The sequence below is a fragment of the Hippichthys cyanospilos genome, chromosome 13, assembly GCF_059441005.1.
Source record: "Hippichthys cyanospilos isolate Australia breed blue-spotted pipefish chromosome 13, RoL_Hcya_1.0, whole genome shotgun sequence".
Taxonomy (NCBI): domain Eukaryota; kingdom Metazoa; phylum Chordata; class Actinopteri; order Syngnathiformes; family Syngnathidae; genus Hippichthys; species Hippichthys cyanospilos.
The window spans coordinates 7094391-7112531 of record NC_142381.1 but is presented as its reverse complement, the minus strand read 5'-3'; the positions used below and the strand labels follow the sequence as shown (position 1 = coordinate 7112531).

General features: G+C 39.6%; 1 protein-coding gene across 4 annotated transcripts in view; it reads left to right on the top strand.

The window, feature by feature from the left end:
• The window catches only part of fam13b (family with sequence similarity 13 member B), a 37413-nt gene that overhangs the window by 15419 nt on the left and 3853 nt on the right, over positions 1 to 18141 (top strand). For 2 of the 4 annotated variants that reach the window (XM_088430916.1, XM_088430915.1), the window contains exons 8-18: positions 9099 to 9143; positions 11046 to 11144; positions 11223 to 11289; positions 11372 to 11454; positions 12398 to 12431; positions 12709 to 12805; positions 14988 to 15065; positions 15318 to 15588; positions 15735 to 15876; positions 16419 to 16500; positions 16859 to 16999. In XM_088430916.1, the coding sequence (XP_088287042.1) occupies positions 9099 to 9143; positions 11046 to 11144; positions 11223 to 11289; positions 11372 to 11454; positions 12398 to 12431; positions 12709 to 12805; positions 14988 to 15065; positions 15318 to 15588; positions 15735 to 15876; positions 16419 to 16500; positions 16859 to 16999 (1139 nt within the window). The remainder of the gene's footprint in view (positions 1 to 9098; positions 9144 to 11045; positions 11145 to 11222; positions 11290 to 11371; positions 11455 to 12397; positions 12432 to 12708; positions 12806 to 14987; positions 15066 to 15317; positions 15589 to 15734; positions 15877 to 16418; positions 16501 to 16858; positions 17000 to 18141) is intronic. The other 2 variants (XM_088430917.1, XM_088430918.1) reach the window with 2 other exon arrangements.

The following is an 18141-nucleotide window of genomic DNA, read 5'->3' as shown; positions in this document are numbered from 1 at the left end:
TTCCTAAGTCATTTACATGAAGACCCACAAAGTGATAAGCACCGGTCACAGATACTTGACAGGTACACGTGCATCATTTATTTCAAAGCACACGTTTGCAGAACTGTCTTAGAGTTCGTCTGATGATAAATAAAAAAAATTAAAAGGTCAGAATAAACGATGGTAAGATATCAAAATTGCATCTAATACTTATGGCCACTGTATTTGATATTCAACTTATGTTACGGCTGGTTGTTTTTTAATACAAAATAATAGGGGCAATTAATTCATATAAAATATGTACACATAGTACTTAATATATTAAAGTAACAGACAGACATAAGATATTTATTTCTCTGCCTGAAAAAAGTCATACAGGACAGAATTGATTAAACGTAAATCATATACAAGTCAAATTAAATACGCACCAAATAATTTCTGAACATTGAGAAATTGGTCTTAAATTTTAAATTGGATTAAAAAGTCTTAAATAATTAAGTCAGCCCCCCCCCCCCCCCCCAAACATTTTAGTACCACCGCCTGTTTTCAAGTGAAGACAAATAAGGACAAATCAATAAAAATATCTCTCGCCATTAGCTACGCTTCCACAAGAGTGGTACTATGTCATACACCGGCAAGTGCATAGTGCTGTGAACTTTTATCATGTTTATGTGCAGCCTAGAATTTCAGTTGCATGTTTTTCTGGCCTCAGCACATGCTAAAACTAATAGGGTCTGAAGAGGGAAAAAAAAAAAAACGCATTGTGTATTGGCTTGGTCGGTCCTGTGTTTGATAGTAGGTTGTGGCCCACACACACAGTAGTGTACTGGCAACAGGCCATCTGGCCAACATTTGTTGAACCCAAGCTTCTTTTTGTTAAATTGTTTTTCATAATAAAAAATAAATAATAATAAAAAATGAGTGCAGCACATTAAATTATCAATGTAGTTTTGAGCCTTCCCAATTTTCCAAACTTATACATATCTGCAATCTGCATCAAATTTTAATTATGCCTTCCTTGCTTTTTTTGTGTAATCCTGCAAACAGACATACACAGTTGATAACATATCCATCCTTAGCCGAGGCAATAAGGGGGAGAGAATCTTTTCATGCGCCTGCATGTGTGTGTCGGTTTCTAATTATTTTTGATGGCCTGCCGTGATAGCTTTCAGGGAGATTTAAAAAATTGCACATCGCGGTCCACATGGTCTGCATCTTTGTGGGGCAACATGGAGGATTTGCGCAGGTTTTCATGTCGCAGCTGTATGCATTTTAAAGCCGCACTGGCCAGACACTTCGGATCTTTGCAGCTCATGTGATTGTTTTAGTTGGTATTAAGGTTTGCGAGACGAGCCAGCAGGGGATTAATACTGTAATGTAGGCTTTGGAGGGCCGCGGTCGACATTAGCAAAGAAAAATTAGATCACTGTTGACCTGCCGCTTGAGGATAAAGTGTTCTGTATGTATCATTGCTGTAATCCAAGGAGGGTCATGGTCACTTATAGCAGTGCAAACACACAAAAAAATCATTACTAGATTGTCACACCTCGCATGGGGGTGGTAAATAGCAGCAAAAAATCTTTTAAATTTGACATACAGTTAATCTGTGGCTGCACTAGACAAAAAAAAATTAACACGTAAAATGACAAAATGGAAAAACAATATTTTAGATGATCTTTTCTAGCTTTTATTTCATTGTGCATCTGGATGTGTTAAAACAGTTCAGGACAAAACATATTTTGTATGTACCCACCCACTTTACAATAAATTGGACTCTCCTGAAAAAGAAACGGATGTATTGAGCAACACATCAAAAAGGTTGAACAAGGATATCAACAGCAGTTAATGACAGGAACATTTTGAAAACTGAAGAAACACAAAAAGACTCGTTATTCACATCAATGGCAACTTCCATATAGTAAAGTTAAAGATATCAATCCACACTCTTCAATGAAAACCTTGGTAGAAGGCATATATACAAGCCATACCACAAGATGCAGGGTAGCGTTTATGAATGATTTCGTCTTTATTTCGGTTGCGCATGGTGGCGGCAATGACAGCTCATATTAATGAGGTCCAAAAATGGTGTGTGTGTTTTTTCTTTCCCGAGGAAACAAAAATCATTTGGTGTAAAAAATATAACTTTTGTCTCGTTTTCATATCAGCGCACAAAATTGACGTCTCCTTTTTAGCCGCCACTGACCTTCCCTCTGTGGCATTCTCGCAGATCATAAAAGAGGCTGTCAGCAGGACATGTGAGCTTTCGGCTAAGTGTGATGACACCCGACAAATGTCAGTGCTCGTGCCAAGGTCACATCTCAAAAAGCAAGAGCCGCTACTCTCGCTGATTATTTACGGGCACGTGGAACCTCGAAATCAAGCATGCGAATATATGACTATCAACATCTCAGTGGGCTGAGGTCATCCAAGTTGACCTACATCTGCTTTGTATGTCAGCGTATAGGACGCGCAGACACACTCCACTCGGCTATTTAAATATTGCACAGCGCATTTGATAAGAGTAGAATGCTCGGGTGTGACATAGCATTTCCACTGGAGGGACTCGATCAACTCTTACCAAATGGTGAACAGACAAAATGGATCCTGTATGTTAAAGAAACTGCCACTGTAACCTTTCTGCAGCCATGCTTAAAGATCTGTGAGTTAAAGCAATTGTACAACAAACCTATGTAACTACAGTTTTAATTGTTTTTTTAAAATTGCAATAGTATTTTTCCATAGAAAACAAGGTATTTTTAGAAGTAGTGTTACAGGAATTAAGGTTAATAAATTATTGTAAAGTTTGCATCTTCATAAATAATAGGAATCAGGGGTGTGTTCAGTACCACAAATTTTCAGACCGAGACCAGTACTCAACTCTTGAGTAGTTACCGGTACCGATACCACTCGTACTTTTGATACACAAAATTTCCCAAAAATCAATGACACATCTTTTTAAAGACAAACCGATTCTAATGTAGCATAAGCCGTAAAAATTCATGAAAGGAATGGAATTTCTAGTCATGGGAAAACTAGTCACATTATGGAAAAACCGCTTTAAATACAAATATCTTGACTATAATGGCCCGATATCGGTACCTGGTGTTGGTACGCACCCATCCTTATTAGGAATAATAGCATTTTGGGGGGAAAGAAAGTTGCGCTATTACAAAAGATATAAGGTGGTGTTTTCTTTTTTTCTTTTTTTTATTAACACATTTTCACGTTGAAGTCATGTTACATAAATAGTCCTATATTTTGACCCCCCCAACCTCAAAAAAAAAAAGAGAGAATTATAAATATTTTGTTTTTCGAGTAATTAAGTTACCATAATGAAAGTGACATTTTAGAGAGCAGGATAAAAGCAAACAATATTGCAAGAATGAAAACAAATTGTATCTGGAAAGAAAAATCACTGTCTTACATTTATCATTCTTGCAGTTATTATTTTTTACTTTAAGTGTTAAAGTTTGATAGGTGATATTAGGTCATGAGCAGAGCATGTGTTTCTCGTCTTGAGTATGCCTCAACTCACAGATGAAATACTAGCTGGGTTACACGTTGCAGTAAAGCCAGATACAGACATCAATCTCACACAAACAGCTAAAAATAACCGGGGCATTGCACAAAGAGCTAGTAGGTTTTAACAGCTGTGTTGCCTTGATGGTGACACATCATATTTTCAGAAATGATTATGTGGTCACAAATTGTCAGATGTTAACATTTTTTTTCCATTTTCTTTCGGGAAAAAAAAAGTTACAACTTTATTCTCTAACAGGGTTGTCATCTGAGAAAAATAGGAAGGTAGGCTTTCAATATTTGATGTTATTTTTCAGAAAGAAAATTACAAGAATAAAGTCTTATTTTGGCAATAAAAGATTTTAAAAATTATCGAACAAAGATGTTTTTGTTTTGAGGACCCGTCCACATGGAACTGAGTTTTAATGTATCTGTCTGTTTTTTTTTTTTAAATGAATAATTCCTTTCTTTCATTCTCAAAGCCAGCATTGACTGGGACCAAACTGAATGAATATTAAAGCACTGGCCTTCCTGTGTGTAAAACACAGAGTATTGAATTTTCCTGAAACAATGACACAGCTGTCCCGCTTCTCGCCTGAAGAACACAGCCAACAGTGACAACAATGGCGCAATACCGATTTCATTGTCGCTGCAGAAAAACCCGAACATTATAGGTCTTTTCCAGCAAAATCATCACACAAATCCAGTTAAAAAAAAAATGTCTCCTGCATTCCTCGCTTGACATTCACCGCATTGTTATGAGTTTGTTTACATGGCACAGTTTCTTATGCTCTTTGTTTTTGTTGACTTCCTCTTGGCAGCATTGCTGTGCCACACAAGCCTGGAATATACAGTATTCAGTATGACAGTGTTTCAGCGTTTTGGTGTGGACATTGAACACACACATTTATTGAAATTATGCAGTGTGCGTGTTTTCTTTTTCTTCTTTAATATAAACTAATCCAGTGCTGTTTCCGTGCGGACGAGGCCTTAGTCGGACTCGTGGACGATGTGTGCTCCGTCTGCATGGCAACAGACGAAAACAGACCTCACAGTCAGTCAAGCTGCACACAAATGACTTGACTTTATTTCCGCACGCTGGATGCTAACAGTCTATTTGTGAAGTGTGAGAGCAACTGATATTCACATGCAAAGGTGAGAGTCTGCGGCTGTTTGTTATTCAAAACAGTTAGGCATGAAAACGAAGCCTCACAAGACACGGTGTGTTTATCGCCATGTTGTCAACTGCAGCGGGGAATGGCGCTTCTGTTAATGTTGCGTGTTATCGACTTGTGGAAAATGTCATACGGTGGAACATAACCCTTACAGCAGTGTTTTCCAACCTTAACGAAGCCTCGGTTCATATTTTGCATCAGCAAAATCTAATGGCATGCCGCTACACAAGAAATAAAACAAGTGATACCAGGAATTCATTTTGGAAATCACCTTTCCTGTTGAAATGAAATAAAATACCATTAATTAATTTCCTACATTTGGGGTTTAAATAACCATTGGCTAAATGGGTTGTAACACTGTAGCATTAATGCTAGTTGGGTAGGCTTGTGTTTGGCCTTTTTTTTTAATTGATGTAGGAATATGGTATCAAACTTTAATCAGGCAAAATGAACTAGTTTGTTTGAAAACACAATGTGCCAGAGGTTTGTTGTGTGAACGCTGTGAATTCCCCCTTTTTAGTAATATTGAATATCTTTTCATTCCGCAGTATTTTGGCCTTGAGTTTCTTCGACATTTCTTCACCGATTTAAATCATTCCAACCTCAATATGTTCAGAATATCTATGCTTCCTGGGTTATTATTTTTCTCATTCCTAACTTTGTTTGGCACAGTTCAACATTTTTCACTTCTAATATTCATTTCAAATAGGGAATTCAATTTTTTATTTGCACTTGTCCAATGATTCCACATTTCATATTGACACATACCTTCCTGTGACAGTTTTAACGTTCTTCATAAAATTTGTTTCAACTTTGAACTCTATAGCTCATCCATACCACTTTTTTTTTTTAAATTTCAGTCAAAATCTTTCTTTTTTTTTCCCCCTTTAATTTCCAAGTCTTTTTGGCAGATTCAAACCCTTCCAATTTAATTGTTCATCTCATGCAGATTACAATTTCACCAAAATTTCTAAATGAAAACAGATAAATTATTTTGGTTTTTCTCCTTTCTCTACATTTTTTACTAATTCAAATTTTTCCAACCGTAAACTATTTAACTACCACATTTTTACCTACATTTTTTGTCATGATTTCAAACTGAAACATTTTGACCTATTCAAAGGTTCCAACATTAGATTATTCAACTTGTCCTTACTACTAGTTCCCCTTGCATTTCTATATCAAAACAAACAACAACAAAAAATGTCAATTCCATATCCTTCAGTATCTTTCCATATAATTTTACATTATTCAGTCTAATTCCATATAATTCATAATCATTCTGTTATATTCCATAATTCCATGCATTGCACATCATTCCACGTGATTCCATAGTTTTTTTGTTTTTTTTTTAATGAAAAACTTGGCTGCAAAATAGCTTCCCGTCACTCGGGTACATGTTATACAATACTTACTTTCACTGCACTAGAATGCATGCCATATAAAGTTTCACCATCGTAATGAATACCGCGACATGTGGTTAAGATGCTTAATTGATGGCTGGTGTGAGGGTTAACAAGTGATATGTAGGTCAAATCATGACCACAGCCTACTGTTTTTCTGATCTACTTAACTGCAGTTAATTATTTACTTTTGGAACAGAAGCAGGACACTAAAAAAGTAGCTGAATGGACAGAAAGTGAACTTACTAAAGCATTAACCGACGTGCAACTAGATTGACTTTACTCCTTCTCTTCGCAGTTGCGCGGGTTCAGTGCCCTTGGATTGAGACATTGAAAATGCTTGCGACACTGATAGCTCAGACAAGCTGAACATGTTTTGCCTCCTGAAGTAGCGTCAGTGTAGTAACAAGATAGTACAAGTGTTCCAAAAAATTTGACTCGTTTACAATTCATTTACTATGGATAAAATTGTAAACGGCAGTCGGTTTTTGCTTGTGAAACTTATCAGTGGAATTGATTTATTTATCAATCCCTTCAGTTAAACCAACGCATTGTAAATATTTGAATGGGCCGCAGTCCCAACAATTTATTTTTTTTTGAATCCCTGTTTAAGGGATGTATGATGCTTATTTGTTTTTGTCCGTGCTTTGCTGATCGCTGATTCATTGCGCCTGTCAATCATTCACTGCACTTCTGAGTGCTTGTGATCAAGCGGGAACAACTCTCACCCAGTGAACCCCAAAACTCTACCCCTGCCCCGCGACTGTTAGCCCTCTCTTCTGATTGGCTCACACAACTGGAGGTCCCTCCTCAATTTCCTCAGTTCCTCCCACTTAGCCCGCTGGTGGTGTTGCCTGGTTACATCAGGACTTTACTTGAGCAGCGCCACCGTCGCGGCTGGATGTAGGATGCGCCTGGGTGCTGCTCTGAAAACAGCAGCTGGATGTTGTTCAACCTTCAGGAGGTTTGACAGAGAAGCGTATTGATGTAATAGTCCGCTCGGGTTTTTTTTTTGTTTGTTTTTAAAGAAGCTCTGCGTGCAAAACGTTAACAGCAACCATGAGGATGTCCTGTGACATGCTGCTGCAGAGGTAAACACGACAGGTGCATAATTCAGGAATGAATGAATGTGGCATTAGGCAGTTATTAATTATAAACCGTGAATGCAAAGTGGATTCTTTTTTTATACTTGCCCAGGCCCGTTCCGTTCTCGTCTCCAGCACGTTAAAGATTTACATGTTCTTTCCTATTTGGTGCATTCTTTTATTGCTTTTTAGTTGCTATTCGCCTCTTTGAAATGTGTGCATTCATTTTTGAAATGAAGGATTTATTGTAAAATAAGAATGTAAATGTATTGACTGAATACATTTTATACACATTTAAGAAGTTTTATTTATTCAATAATTCATTAAAAAATACAATTTTATAATAATAGGAGCGGCTTCATGTATAGTTTCCCCATTAAATGTCTTTTTTTTAATGTAAAAAAAAAAAAAAGTTTACCATAGGTTTAACAATTCATATAGGGAAATGTGTTAATTAAATCAAGTCTAAAATGAGTTAACACAATTTATATCATTATAGTCTTTCAGTGTGTTCTCTGTTTATTTGTAAGAAGCCATTTTGTAAAATATGCAGTATACATTTAAATTTGTCTTTTGCCTTGTAGGGGTGACATGAACCCCTGAGTAATTTGAGTTCCTTGATTTTAATAAATAATAGTAATGTGTCACTGTATAATTATTGTAAAATGAGCACAAATTCCTAATTATTTTTACATCCACTTTTCTTTTTAAATGCTTTTCTTTGGTGTGGTCCATCTGCCCAATTTCTAAGTTAAAATGCCTTCCCCGTCTTGAGTCGTCAACACCTCACATGCAGCTAGTGGATCAGTTTATGACGTGTTTGCATGTGTCCTGGTCATAATTGCTTAACTTGCTGACAGCAGCACCTTCAGGGTCTTGCGGACTGCTCACCAATTCATTGCTAACGCATACGACACTCTCGTACTGTATGTAAAATCAGTACATATTTGACACCTCAAGCTGTTGTTTTGTTTTTGAATCTACAACAAATACTTCTCAGCATGTGGAGATTGGTGCTTGTGCTTATTCAATAAAACGAACACAGGACGCCATCAGTCGTCTGTTCGTGGCATCATGCCTCTGCATATTCATAAGTAACTTTTAGCCAATTTTGCGTTTGTGTGTCTGTTAAATACAATATCGGTGCAGTGTTTTATAATATATCTATTTTTTAGTAACATTTGTTATGTAAAAAATAGAAGCATCCCTGGGTCCCCTGATATTTTCTAGATAAATCTTTGGCTAATAATTTGTATTTTCTGTTTATCATCTGATATTTTATCTTTTTTTTTTCCAACCCCCCCCCCAATCCTAGACTAACATATCTTTGTCTTTTGTACTATTTTCAGTTGTTTTATTTTACCAATTGTTTTGTCCAGCTTGATCTAATAACAAAATATCTCACTTTTTATTATCTGAACGTGCTTCATGTCGCATGTGTCTCTATTGGCATTGGAAAACCAACCAAAAAAAAAAGTCATTCGCGCCTTCATTTCTTTCTCAACCTCACACTCACAAATACACTTGAGTGTGTACTTGAACTCATGCACTGCTATATAACATCTCTGACCTTGTGGCGTTACGTAAATGTACTGCCCTGGAATGTGCCCTGGTGGGCTTTTGTGAGCATCCACAGCTATGTCTCAGCTGTGTAGAAAGAACAACTGCGCAAATGTGACCTCTGTAGCAAACATCACACAACCTCATATCGTATTAGAAATACAGTAGCCTAAATAAGAATGTGTCTCCCTAGAGTGGCGCCACTGACTTTGTATATGCCTTCTCACCCTTTGTGAGCATCCTTGTAGCCGTCCTTACTCTGTTTCCTGTTTTGACTGACTTGCACGCACATACTCGCCAAGGTCGTTTCATGTCTGTGATGGTAGTCCAGGAGAACAGGATGTTCTAAGAGTGTCTTCTTGTTCTTCTTTCTGCAGCGCCCATCTCTCCCCTGTGCCCATGCTGCCTGCTGACTCTGCAGAGTGAGTATGCGCTCGCACACATACACGTACACACACAAAGTCTAATCAAGGTACACAGCAGTACATAGCTTTGGTGTATTAGAACCCAGGGTTATGTGGAGCTTTGTTGTATTTTTCATCCGTGTTTCCCTCCTGTTTTTTGTCATGTTTGTTGTGTGCTTTGTAGTCCCGGCACCCCTTCATTTTTTCTATATCTACAATATCTTAAATGAATAAATGAACCTGTGCCTTCAAATCTTAGTTATTAGACGTGGTATTGTTTTCACTGTTTGAACCAACCTAGGAAGATTTGCGTCATCAATTTCATCTTTCGCTCATGTCCAGGAAGGTTATAGACTATTTCATGTTGGTCAGAGTTCTTGATACCATTGCTCACAGTTGATATAGGTATACCAAGGGCTTTGGTGTCGGTCTTATAACTGTTCGAGGCCTTGTGTTATGCAAATTATCCCTCTTCTAATGTCCTCAAGCAGTTTCTTTGTATTTTTTATTTCAACAAAGGAACAAGGGATAACAGGTGACTTTTTAAAATATTGATCTGTGCACAGACAGTTTATCTGAGGTGTTTCTCGTTTGTGATTTACCAAAAGTGAGTCTCATTGTGATTCTACACTGATTTACAGGAACAGCTGCCAATACCAGTGACACAGCATGTTTTAATGTTTTCTCTTTTTCTTTGTTTATTGTTTAACATTGTTGTTTAGCAATTCCCTCTTTGTGGCAAAATTAGGCTCTCTATAGAATTAAAATGATTCACTTGACCCCCCCCCCCGAAATTCCACTTCACGGTCTTTCCCTGTTCGCGAGGGGGGTTTCCGTTCCCATTAACCACGAAAAAACAGGGATTACTGTATAAACATATACACATATATACATATGCATATATTTACATGTGTGACACAGAAGAGCATTGTCAAAGATGCTAAGAACTTGTGTTAAAGAGATGTAAAAACAGCAATAAAGGTTTTGGATCAGAAACTAAAATAGTGAACAAATAATGAAGCACTCACATGACTTGTCTGCGCATTGCGTGGGGAAGCCCAATCTTCATTATGTCAGTCTTTTCAAATACAGGCATTTGGTTCTTTGCAGAAAGCTGCGTAAATAATGTTTTAACACTATGTCCCCATCAAGTGTGCTCAGCTTCTGCCGGGCCTCAGAGCTAAAATTAACAAGGTGGATGTTAAAGAAAGCACACCAAAATCTCAGTAGGTCTTAAGGATCAAGTGTCTCAAAAAGATATGTGGTGGGACGAACATTGTACCCTTTTACGGTCTGGCTTGGCTCCTTCTTTAACATCAAACGGGCCGGCATAAGAGGAGAAGTTCATCACGTTCCCTAAAATTCTATTTCCCCTTTAGCAAAATGACACTGAAGACATTTTTCAGACTTGTAACTTGGTCAAAACATTGAATATGTGCTGTCTTAAAAGGAACTTCGACTATGTATTTGAAAGTGCAAACAAACACAGAAGTTGATATGTAGGCAGACCCAAGCCAATTAATGTAACTTTAACAAAAAATGTTTAAGGGAACAAATGCAATCTTAACACCTAGTGTAACACAAGTTGTAGTGCATATGTTTAATTAAAAACCTGTAAGACATTGGCGTGTACTGTAATGATCTTTTTCATACCTGTAATGCTTAACACGCAATGTTATTAGCAAGTGCACGTTATATAACACCAACCATTCATAATACCTGAACTACAACATACAAAATGAGTGTCGCAGCACATGTCAATGTAACACACCAAATGTTACTTGTAATGGCACAAATTCTTCCAAACTCTTCTAACGCTAAAAATGCAACAGATATGTAGCTAAGAATGCATGGCAGCCCACATTCCGCAACAAATTGACAAAAACAAATCAACTGATTTGCCATTTATTGTTTCTCCAGAATCATCGAACGAACCATCAGAGCAGCGGTGGAGCAACGTTTCTTTGATCTCAAGTCCTCAATTGACCAAGACCTTAGCAACTTTGACAACCAGCAAGGGTGAGCGATCGAACACGACTTGAGACACCAAACTTTGTGTGACGCACATTTTTTTTTACCCTCTTGGCCTCCTTTCAGTGATAAAGCGCAGCCTGCCGGTTGCCATGGAGAGCGCCTGCAGAAAGCAGACCAGGAAGACACGCAGGTGAGAATAGAAGTAGCCTTTGACGACTTTATCTTTATTCGAAAACAAACTGTTAATGGCTTCTGCTACTTGTTCCATCCAGGATGCACTGGGTCCCCCAGAGGAGGGTTTAGGAATGGAGCTGGACACCGTCCGAGATGATGAGAACAACATTGACGCCGCCAGGTAGGAGATCCATTTCTGCTTTGCATCTTTAATGCTGAAAGCACTGAACGCTTCTTCTCATGGTTAACATCATCCACGTTTACAAATTGCTTAGCCACGGATAAGCAGCCTTAGGAAGTAAACTGAACAAAAAGCCACTTATGTCGTCAATACACGTTTCCTTTCCATCTGCGGGGTTTAGCTTACATGCCAATTGATTTGGCTCATGACAAAAATGCATTTAAAATCAACACGTCAGATGGTGTGACTCACTCGTGATGAGGCGTCATGGCTGCTGTGATCACTTGGACATAGGCTTGGTTGATTTATCAATTCCCCCTCCCCCCGTATTAATTTGATTTGCTTGTTACAGACTATTTTAAAAATAATAAAATCAAACCCTCCCAATTGCCGAGGTGCTTTGCACTCTCACAAGCTTCCGTAGCTTTTGACTTCCTCTTGTTTTCTTCACACTTGCGCCAAACAGAAGACTGATGCAACATGGCTATGGCTAAAGAAAGTGAACCTTTCTATCTTCAGTATTTTGGAAGTGTTTTGGGTGTTCTGCGACTAATGTGGAGCAAGTACCGCTGCAAGGTTTGTTCAAAGCCATTTGCGATAAAAGGCACCCGACCGCATTATGTACTGTAAAATGTCAAATTTGTGAAGTGAACAAACCGCGTCAAGCAACAAACTGCCTCCAAAATGCATCTTACTGAGAAGGAGTCCTTCGCACAAGGAAGCACGTATGATAAGAAAGGAACACAATGGAGAGATCAAGCAGTGCAAAAGACTGGGGCTAAATTGTCACATGCAGCTCGGCATTCTCTTATTTTTCTCAGTTTAGTGGTTTTAATCATTTATTTTATATATGTATAATCTCATGTTGTTTTATATTGACACTCAATGTACTTCTAAGCTACTGAGTTAATTTGGTTTGATCTTATTTTTTGTGCACTCTCAGGGAGGACAATCAGCCTGCTGACACAACGAATTGTGTAAGTTAAACTCATTCATGTAACATTATATAGTGTAAAACGTAGCACCGCATGTCGCATGCATAACATACTCTCTCTTGTGAACAAACATGTGACCACAACACAGCAGAGTTGTCATGTGTGCTACTACAAATATATTCCAGTATGATACACGTAACACACAAATTGTTGCCTGCATAATGTCATTCCACAAATACAGTCCGTAACATGTGTAATACAATCAGTTAGAGATTTAACATAGCATAAAATGTCAAGTAAAGCACATCTTCTCTTGTAGGACTCTTCTTCATGCGACCAGAATGCCAACACCAGCCAAATGTCGAGCAATGGCCACACCCCGCAAATCCAGCTTTTCCCTGACCACCAATGGGATGGTACGTGACAAAAATATCAAATATCTCATTGAAGAATATAAGTCTTTGAAAAAAATGAGGCTGTATTTCAAACAACTGCTTAGTTTTGCCTTCACTAGGTCCAACTCTTACAGGCCGTGACAAGTTCATTATTTTGGGTGCGACACCGGGCCGCAGACACTGAGCTACAGATACTTAGGCTGAAATAGAGGAGTAATACTTGTAGCCAGACATTATTACAATACTCAACGGCATGTAATATTTTTGTCTTTATTTATTTTGTCTGCTTAAAAACCACAAATTTTACTCCAATTTCCTGAGCAGTTGCGACCATTTTTATGTCGAATTAGTCCTCGACGCTTGACTTATGCATTCTAGATACAAACACGTTTTTACAGCTACCCAGAAATGTCCCAAAATGTCATATTGCATTTACAATTTCAAAGTTTTGAGGACTAGCCACATCTTAAATTACATAAGTGTAGTTCTCCATTCTGCCTCAGCCGTCCCGAGCAGCACTGCTCCATAAATGCGTCTCATCTCTCTCTCTATCTTTGCGACTCTCTCCTTTCTGCGCCCAGTTTGTTCTTGTACTTTTGTCTGAGCGTCTCAGGGCGTACAGTATAGTTCTTTGGATAATTTATTTGTTTTCATGCAAGTACACTTTATTTTGCATGACTGATAATCTATAATGGTGATTGCAGCACTGCAAACAATGATAATGGTCATGGTAGGAGATGACAACTATGCCTTCCACCTCACCTGAGCAGTAGGGGTGTGCCAAAAAATCCATTCACACAAGAATTTGGATTCTAAATGACGATTTAAATCATTATCAATATTATTGTTAATAAAGACATCCGCCCGCTTCCTGTCAGCTTCCTTACTACGTCCTGGGCGCACTGTGCCATGATGTCGCCATGCATCCCGCTCTGGAAAGTCAAGCCAAATACTGTCTATAGTGTACCATAGTGTCTGATAATGCTCCCGATATGCTCAGGGTTTAACAAACGGGCACACGTTTCATGCTTTGCCCAAACTCGCAATATAGCTTTAAAACATTTATTTTCACAACTTGTCACTTCAATGTACTGAGAAATATGAATATTTTTCACATATTTTGGCACTGTAATTTACTGTGAAATCACAATGCATCTTGTTCTACATTTTTTAAAATTCTTGTTCATATTTTTTTTTATACAATAAAAGTTATATACGGTATTTTGTAACTAGCATCAAAGAGCAACAGCTGTCCACCTGCTTTTTTGTGGGAAAGCCTTGTTCCTAACAAATCAAAAAAATCAAAAATCAAAAAAAAAGATACTTATGTGAAGACAAACCTATGTCATTCTATCTTGCAAATCAGACTGAAGCAGTATGATAAATTTTTAATTGAATCAAACTGATAATCCATATCAATCAAAAATCAATTTTAGAGACTCCAAATCGAATTGTTTGACACTCAAAGAGTCCCACCCCTACTGAATGGTATGCAGTTCGTGTGCTCTAAATCATTTATTAAAATTTTATTTCACTTTTTTTTTTAAATAAAATGTTATGTCTAGACTTCCATTTTATGTCTGGAATTCAGCTTACAAAGAGCCTTTTAGAACCCATTATTTGGGCAGGAAATACCCAAACATATTTTTGTGGTGTGGCCCGTGACACAAGACATCAGTTTGGGTTTTGTGAACTAAAATAATGAAATGTATTAATTTGAAAATTCAAAGCTCGTACAGATTACATGTGCGTGTATTATACTGCCCCCATGTGATCATCACCAAGAGCCACACAATTTCAACATACCATTGTGGCAGAAATACTATTGAATTATCTGTTTAACCCTTTTGTAGTCATTTTTTTTTTTTTTACTGTTCGGTTGAAGCAGTAATCGATTTCATTAAAAAATATTTATGCATTTTCCTGAACTCCAGCCGTTTGCACTAGCCGCAACCCTCGTGTCCAATTTGACTATAATTTTTTTGTGAAGACCCACAAAATATAGTTTTCCATTTTTTTAAAGCTACCTATGCTAGTGACATATAGTGACTGGCAGGCCAGTTAAAGTTAAATGCTTTTCCACTGCCGCGCTTATAGCGTTAACAGTGGATCGTGCTTTTGCATTGACGGAATGTTTCCGACCGATGGAGCTCACCGTTCGTCTTCTCCTCCTCTTCCTCTCCTCTTCCTTCCATCCAAACAGCAACTCATCATAATCATCATCATCTCCACCTCCCTCCCATAGACTTCTCATGTATGCACCTGCAGAAAGAAGGCCAAGGTAAGTGGTTGTACAGAGTGAGACCCCACCTCTCACCCGCCCAACGCGACTTAACCCCTCCCCCGCCCGTCCCGTTTTCCTCCCGGGAACGTAGCGAAAGGGCCTCGATGGGACTTTGGCGTTCCTGGCTTTTCTTTTTTCTTCTACCAATGGGAGATTTTCTTCTGCGTGCCCTCTAACACTTCAAACTCTCCCCAGCTGTCTTCACGCCAACAATGTGTAAGATTTTGCTCCGCTCGTGTCCTCTCACAGATCCGGTTCCGGCCTTCAAATCGTGGCAGGATGACAGTGAAAGTGGCGAGGCCCAGCTGTCCCCCCTAGCGGGCCGCATGGTTCCCCTCCCGCTGTTGCCCCTGGAAGAGGATGAGGGCGGCGGCGAGGGTGGGCGAGAGGACGCCTCGCCCTCGTCCTCCCGCTCGCACCCGCACGTCCTGGCCCGCCGCTTCTTGGACTTCGGCGCACACGGCACACAGCGCTTCCTGCTGCAGGACAACGACGCCACCTCGCCCACCAAAGCGCACAGGTAGAAAAAATACAGAGTAAAAGAAAAAACTAGGCGTACCCAAACCATATCACTTGTTAAACTGATCCACCCATAAGGTGCAGATAATTGAATGTACTAGCAGTTTTGCTCTGAGCTTTTTCTTGAGCCGAACGCGTTTTCTTCAGGCCGAGGAGAGCGTCGTTTGGCTCAAAGGAGGCGCTGAGAGGAAGTGACTCAGTGACACACCAGCTCAACAAGAAGCTTCAACACCTCAAGAAGAAGATAAAGCAGTTTGAGGAGCAATTTGAGAAGGAGAAGAACTACAAGGTACAAGAAGAAATGCAATCAGCAAGTAGCACCCAAAATGTAAGACATATGAGGTAACATAGGGTGCAGCTGGAATGCTGGAAAGCCTTATGCTAAACCCCCTGCATATTCACCATTGCACTTGTTTGCATATTTTACAGTGAAATTCTTTTGGTCTTTCATCAAGTGGATGAGAGAAATGTAGTAGTCGGTGTGATGATTACTGACTAACACACTAGTAGCTGCCAGCGACGCTTGTTTGCTAGCTGGCTGTGCTGTAAGTAGCACCGAGCTTGTGTCGTGCGTCGGTGACGTAAGCGTGTTGCGACACGTCCAGCCAAGCGAAAAATGTGTTTTAATCAGGTACAACATGCACATTTCGATCATTTTGAGTCTTGGTTAAAGGTTTTATTCCAGTTGAGGAATATACACATGATCAGAACAGAGATCGGGTTCATTTCGATACATTTATTTGATATTTGGCTATCCTCTGTTACAATGTAACTAACGATGCATTAAGCGTAACGTGAAAAAACAAGCACTCTGTTCCATTGTGTTTGCAGCCCTCTCATGGTGACAAGGCAGCTAACACCAAAGTCCTCAAGTGGATGACGGACCTCACCAAGATCCGCCGGCAGATAAAAGGTAGGCCCGCTTCACATGTACTTGTGTGTGTGTGTCGTATGAGCTACGAGTGAGTTGTGGCATGGCCACGCACACAAACGCACGCACAAGCACACATGCAGACACGCCGCATGAATGCAGCACTAACCAGTGGCTCTCACACATCCACCCATCAGTGGGACGTCTGTGAACCCCATCTGTGAAATTGCAAACATGAACTTGTACCATGGACGTCCTCGCACCGGACGTGTGGCGCCCAATCTCGCCCTCGGCGAGGCCAACGCTCCCTCCCCCCGCGGAGGCGGCCGAATTTGCCTTGTGAATAACCCGAGAACCCGCTCTCCCGCTTTCCTCCCTCTCTCACCCCCGACCGACCCAGGACGCCAGCAACACCTTTTTCCCAGGAGCACGTTGAGGCAGCAGGCTGTGCTCCACTCACACAGGCGCCACCCCGCGCCGCCCGCCCCCACGCCCCCCTCCCATTGCGCACTCGCCCCCTACTCGGGTCCGTGTCACCTCAGTAAGTAGCAGCGTGCCTGTACTGTAAGTAGACGCGTCCACTGTCAGGTGGCATTGTGAGAGCATCCCGCCCGCTTCCTTCATGTGGACATGTGCTCCGTGTGTGTGTTTGTGCGCGCGCATGTGACTTGATGTGTGTCGTATGTTGTCATTCGTGTGTGGTTACAGTTGTTTTTACCTCAGCAATGATGTGATTCATCAGTCCTGCACAGATTTGTCCGTATTTTCTGGTATCATGTCTTTTTGGGTTTTCCAGTCTGGTTTATTATTCGAAAGTGTTTTTTCAAGGAGGCTTAGTATTGGATTCTGATTGTGTGATAACCATGAGCAAAAATAGCACAATATTGAAATTACAGCTCTTTTTATTTAAACAAAATATAGAACATTTGGTATATTAAGAAACGTGTACTGCGTTTAGTACAATTGAATGAATAAATAACAATCTTTTAACATTAATTGGGATTGCCAACTAGTAAGCATAGGCAAATTTTGTTGTTAAAAAAAATCCTATTATTGGTTAAATAAGTAGTTATAGCCACTGACTTCAACAAATGTTCAACAATAAATATTTTTTTTAAAAAGGGGAGTGGTATGGCGGATGCTAATTAGATTATTCAATGGAAAAAGCAATAGGCTAATCGATTCGATAGCGACAGCCCTAGTTGCAAAGTTAGATTAGCCAGTCAAGCTTGTTTTAGGATTTCGAGTGGATAGCTTAGGATTTTTAAGACCGGGTCTGTATTAAAGTTGTGTTTCCGGTTGGGTTGTAAAGGTTGAAGTTTGAAGCCAAAGTGTGGGGTTCAAAGCCTCTAGGTTGGGTTTTGGGACATTTTTAGGGTTGAAAGCTATAGTTTGTAGCCTGGGTTTTGGTTTCAAGCATGGCTTAGAGTTACAAATGACTTTGAAACATGATTTATAATCTCAAGATGGGGATTTGAGTCTGGGTCAGGGTTTCATACCAGTTTGGCCCCACCAACTAGAAGTGAGTTACTGAGTTCTCTGTGTGTGCGTGTCAACGTCGTGTGTTGCATGCGTGTCTTACATGTTAACATTGACATGATGTCGTCCATGCGCGGTAGACGTCAAGACCGCCTTTGTCGTCGTTTCCCTCCTCCCACACGGTCTCGTCCTTCTTCTCTGTCG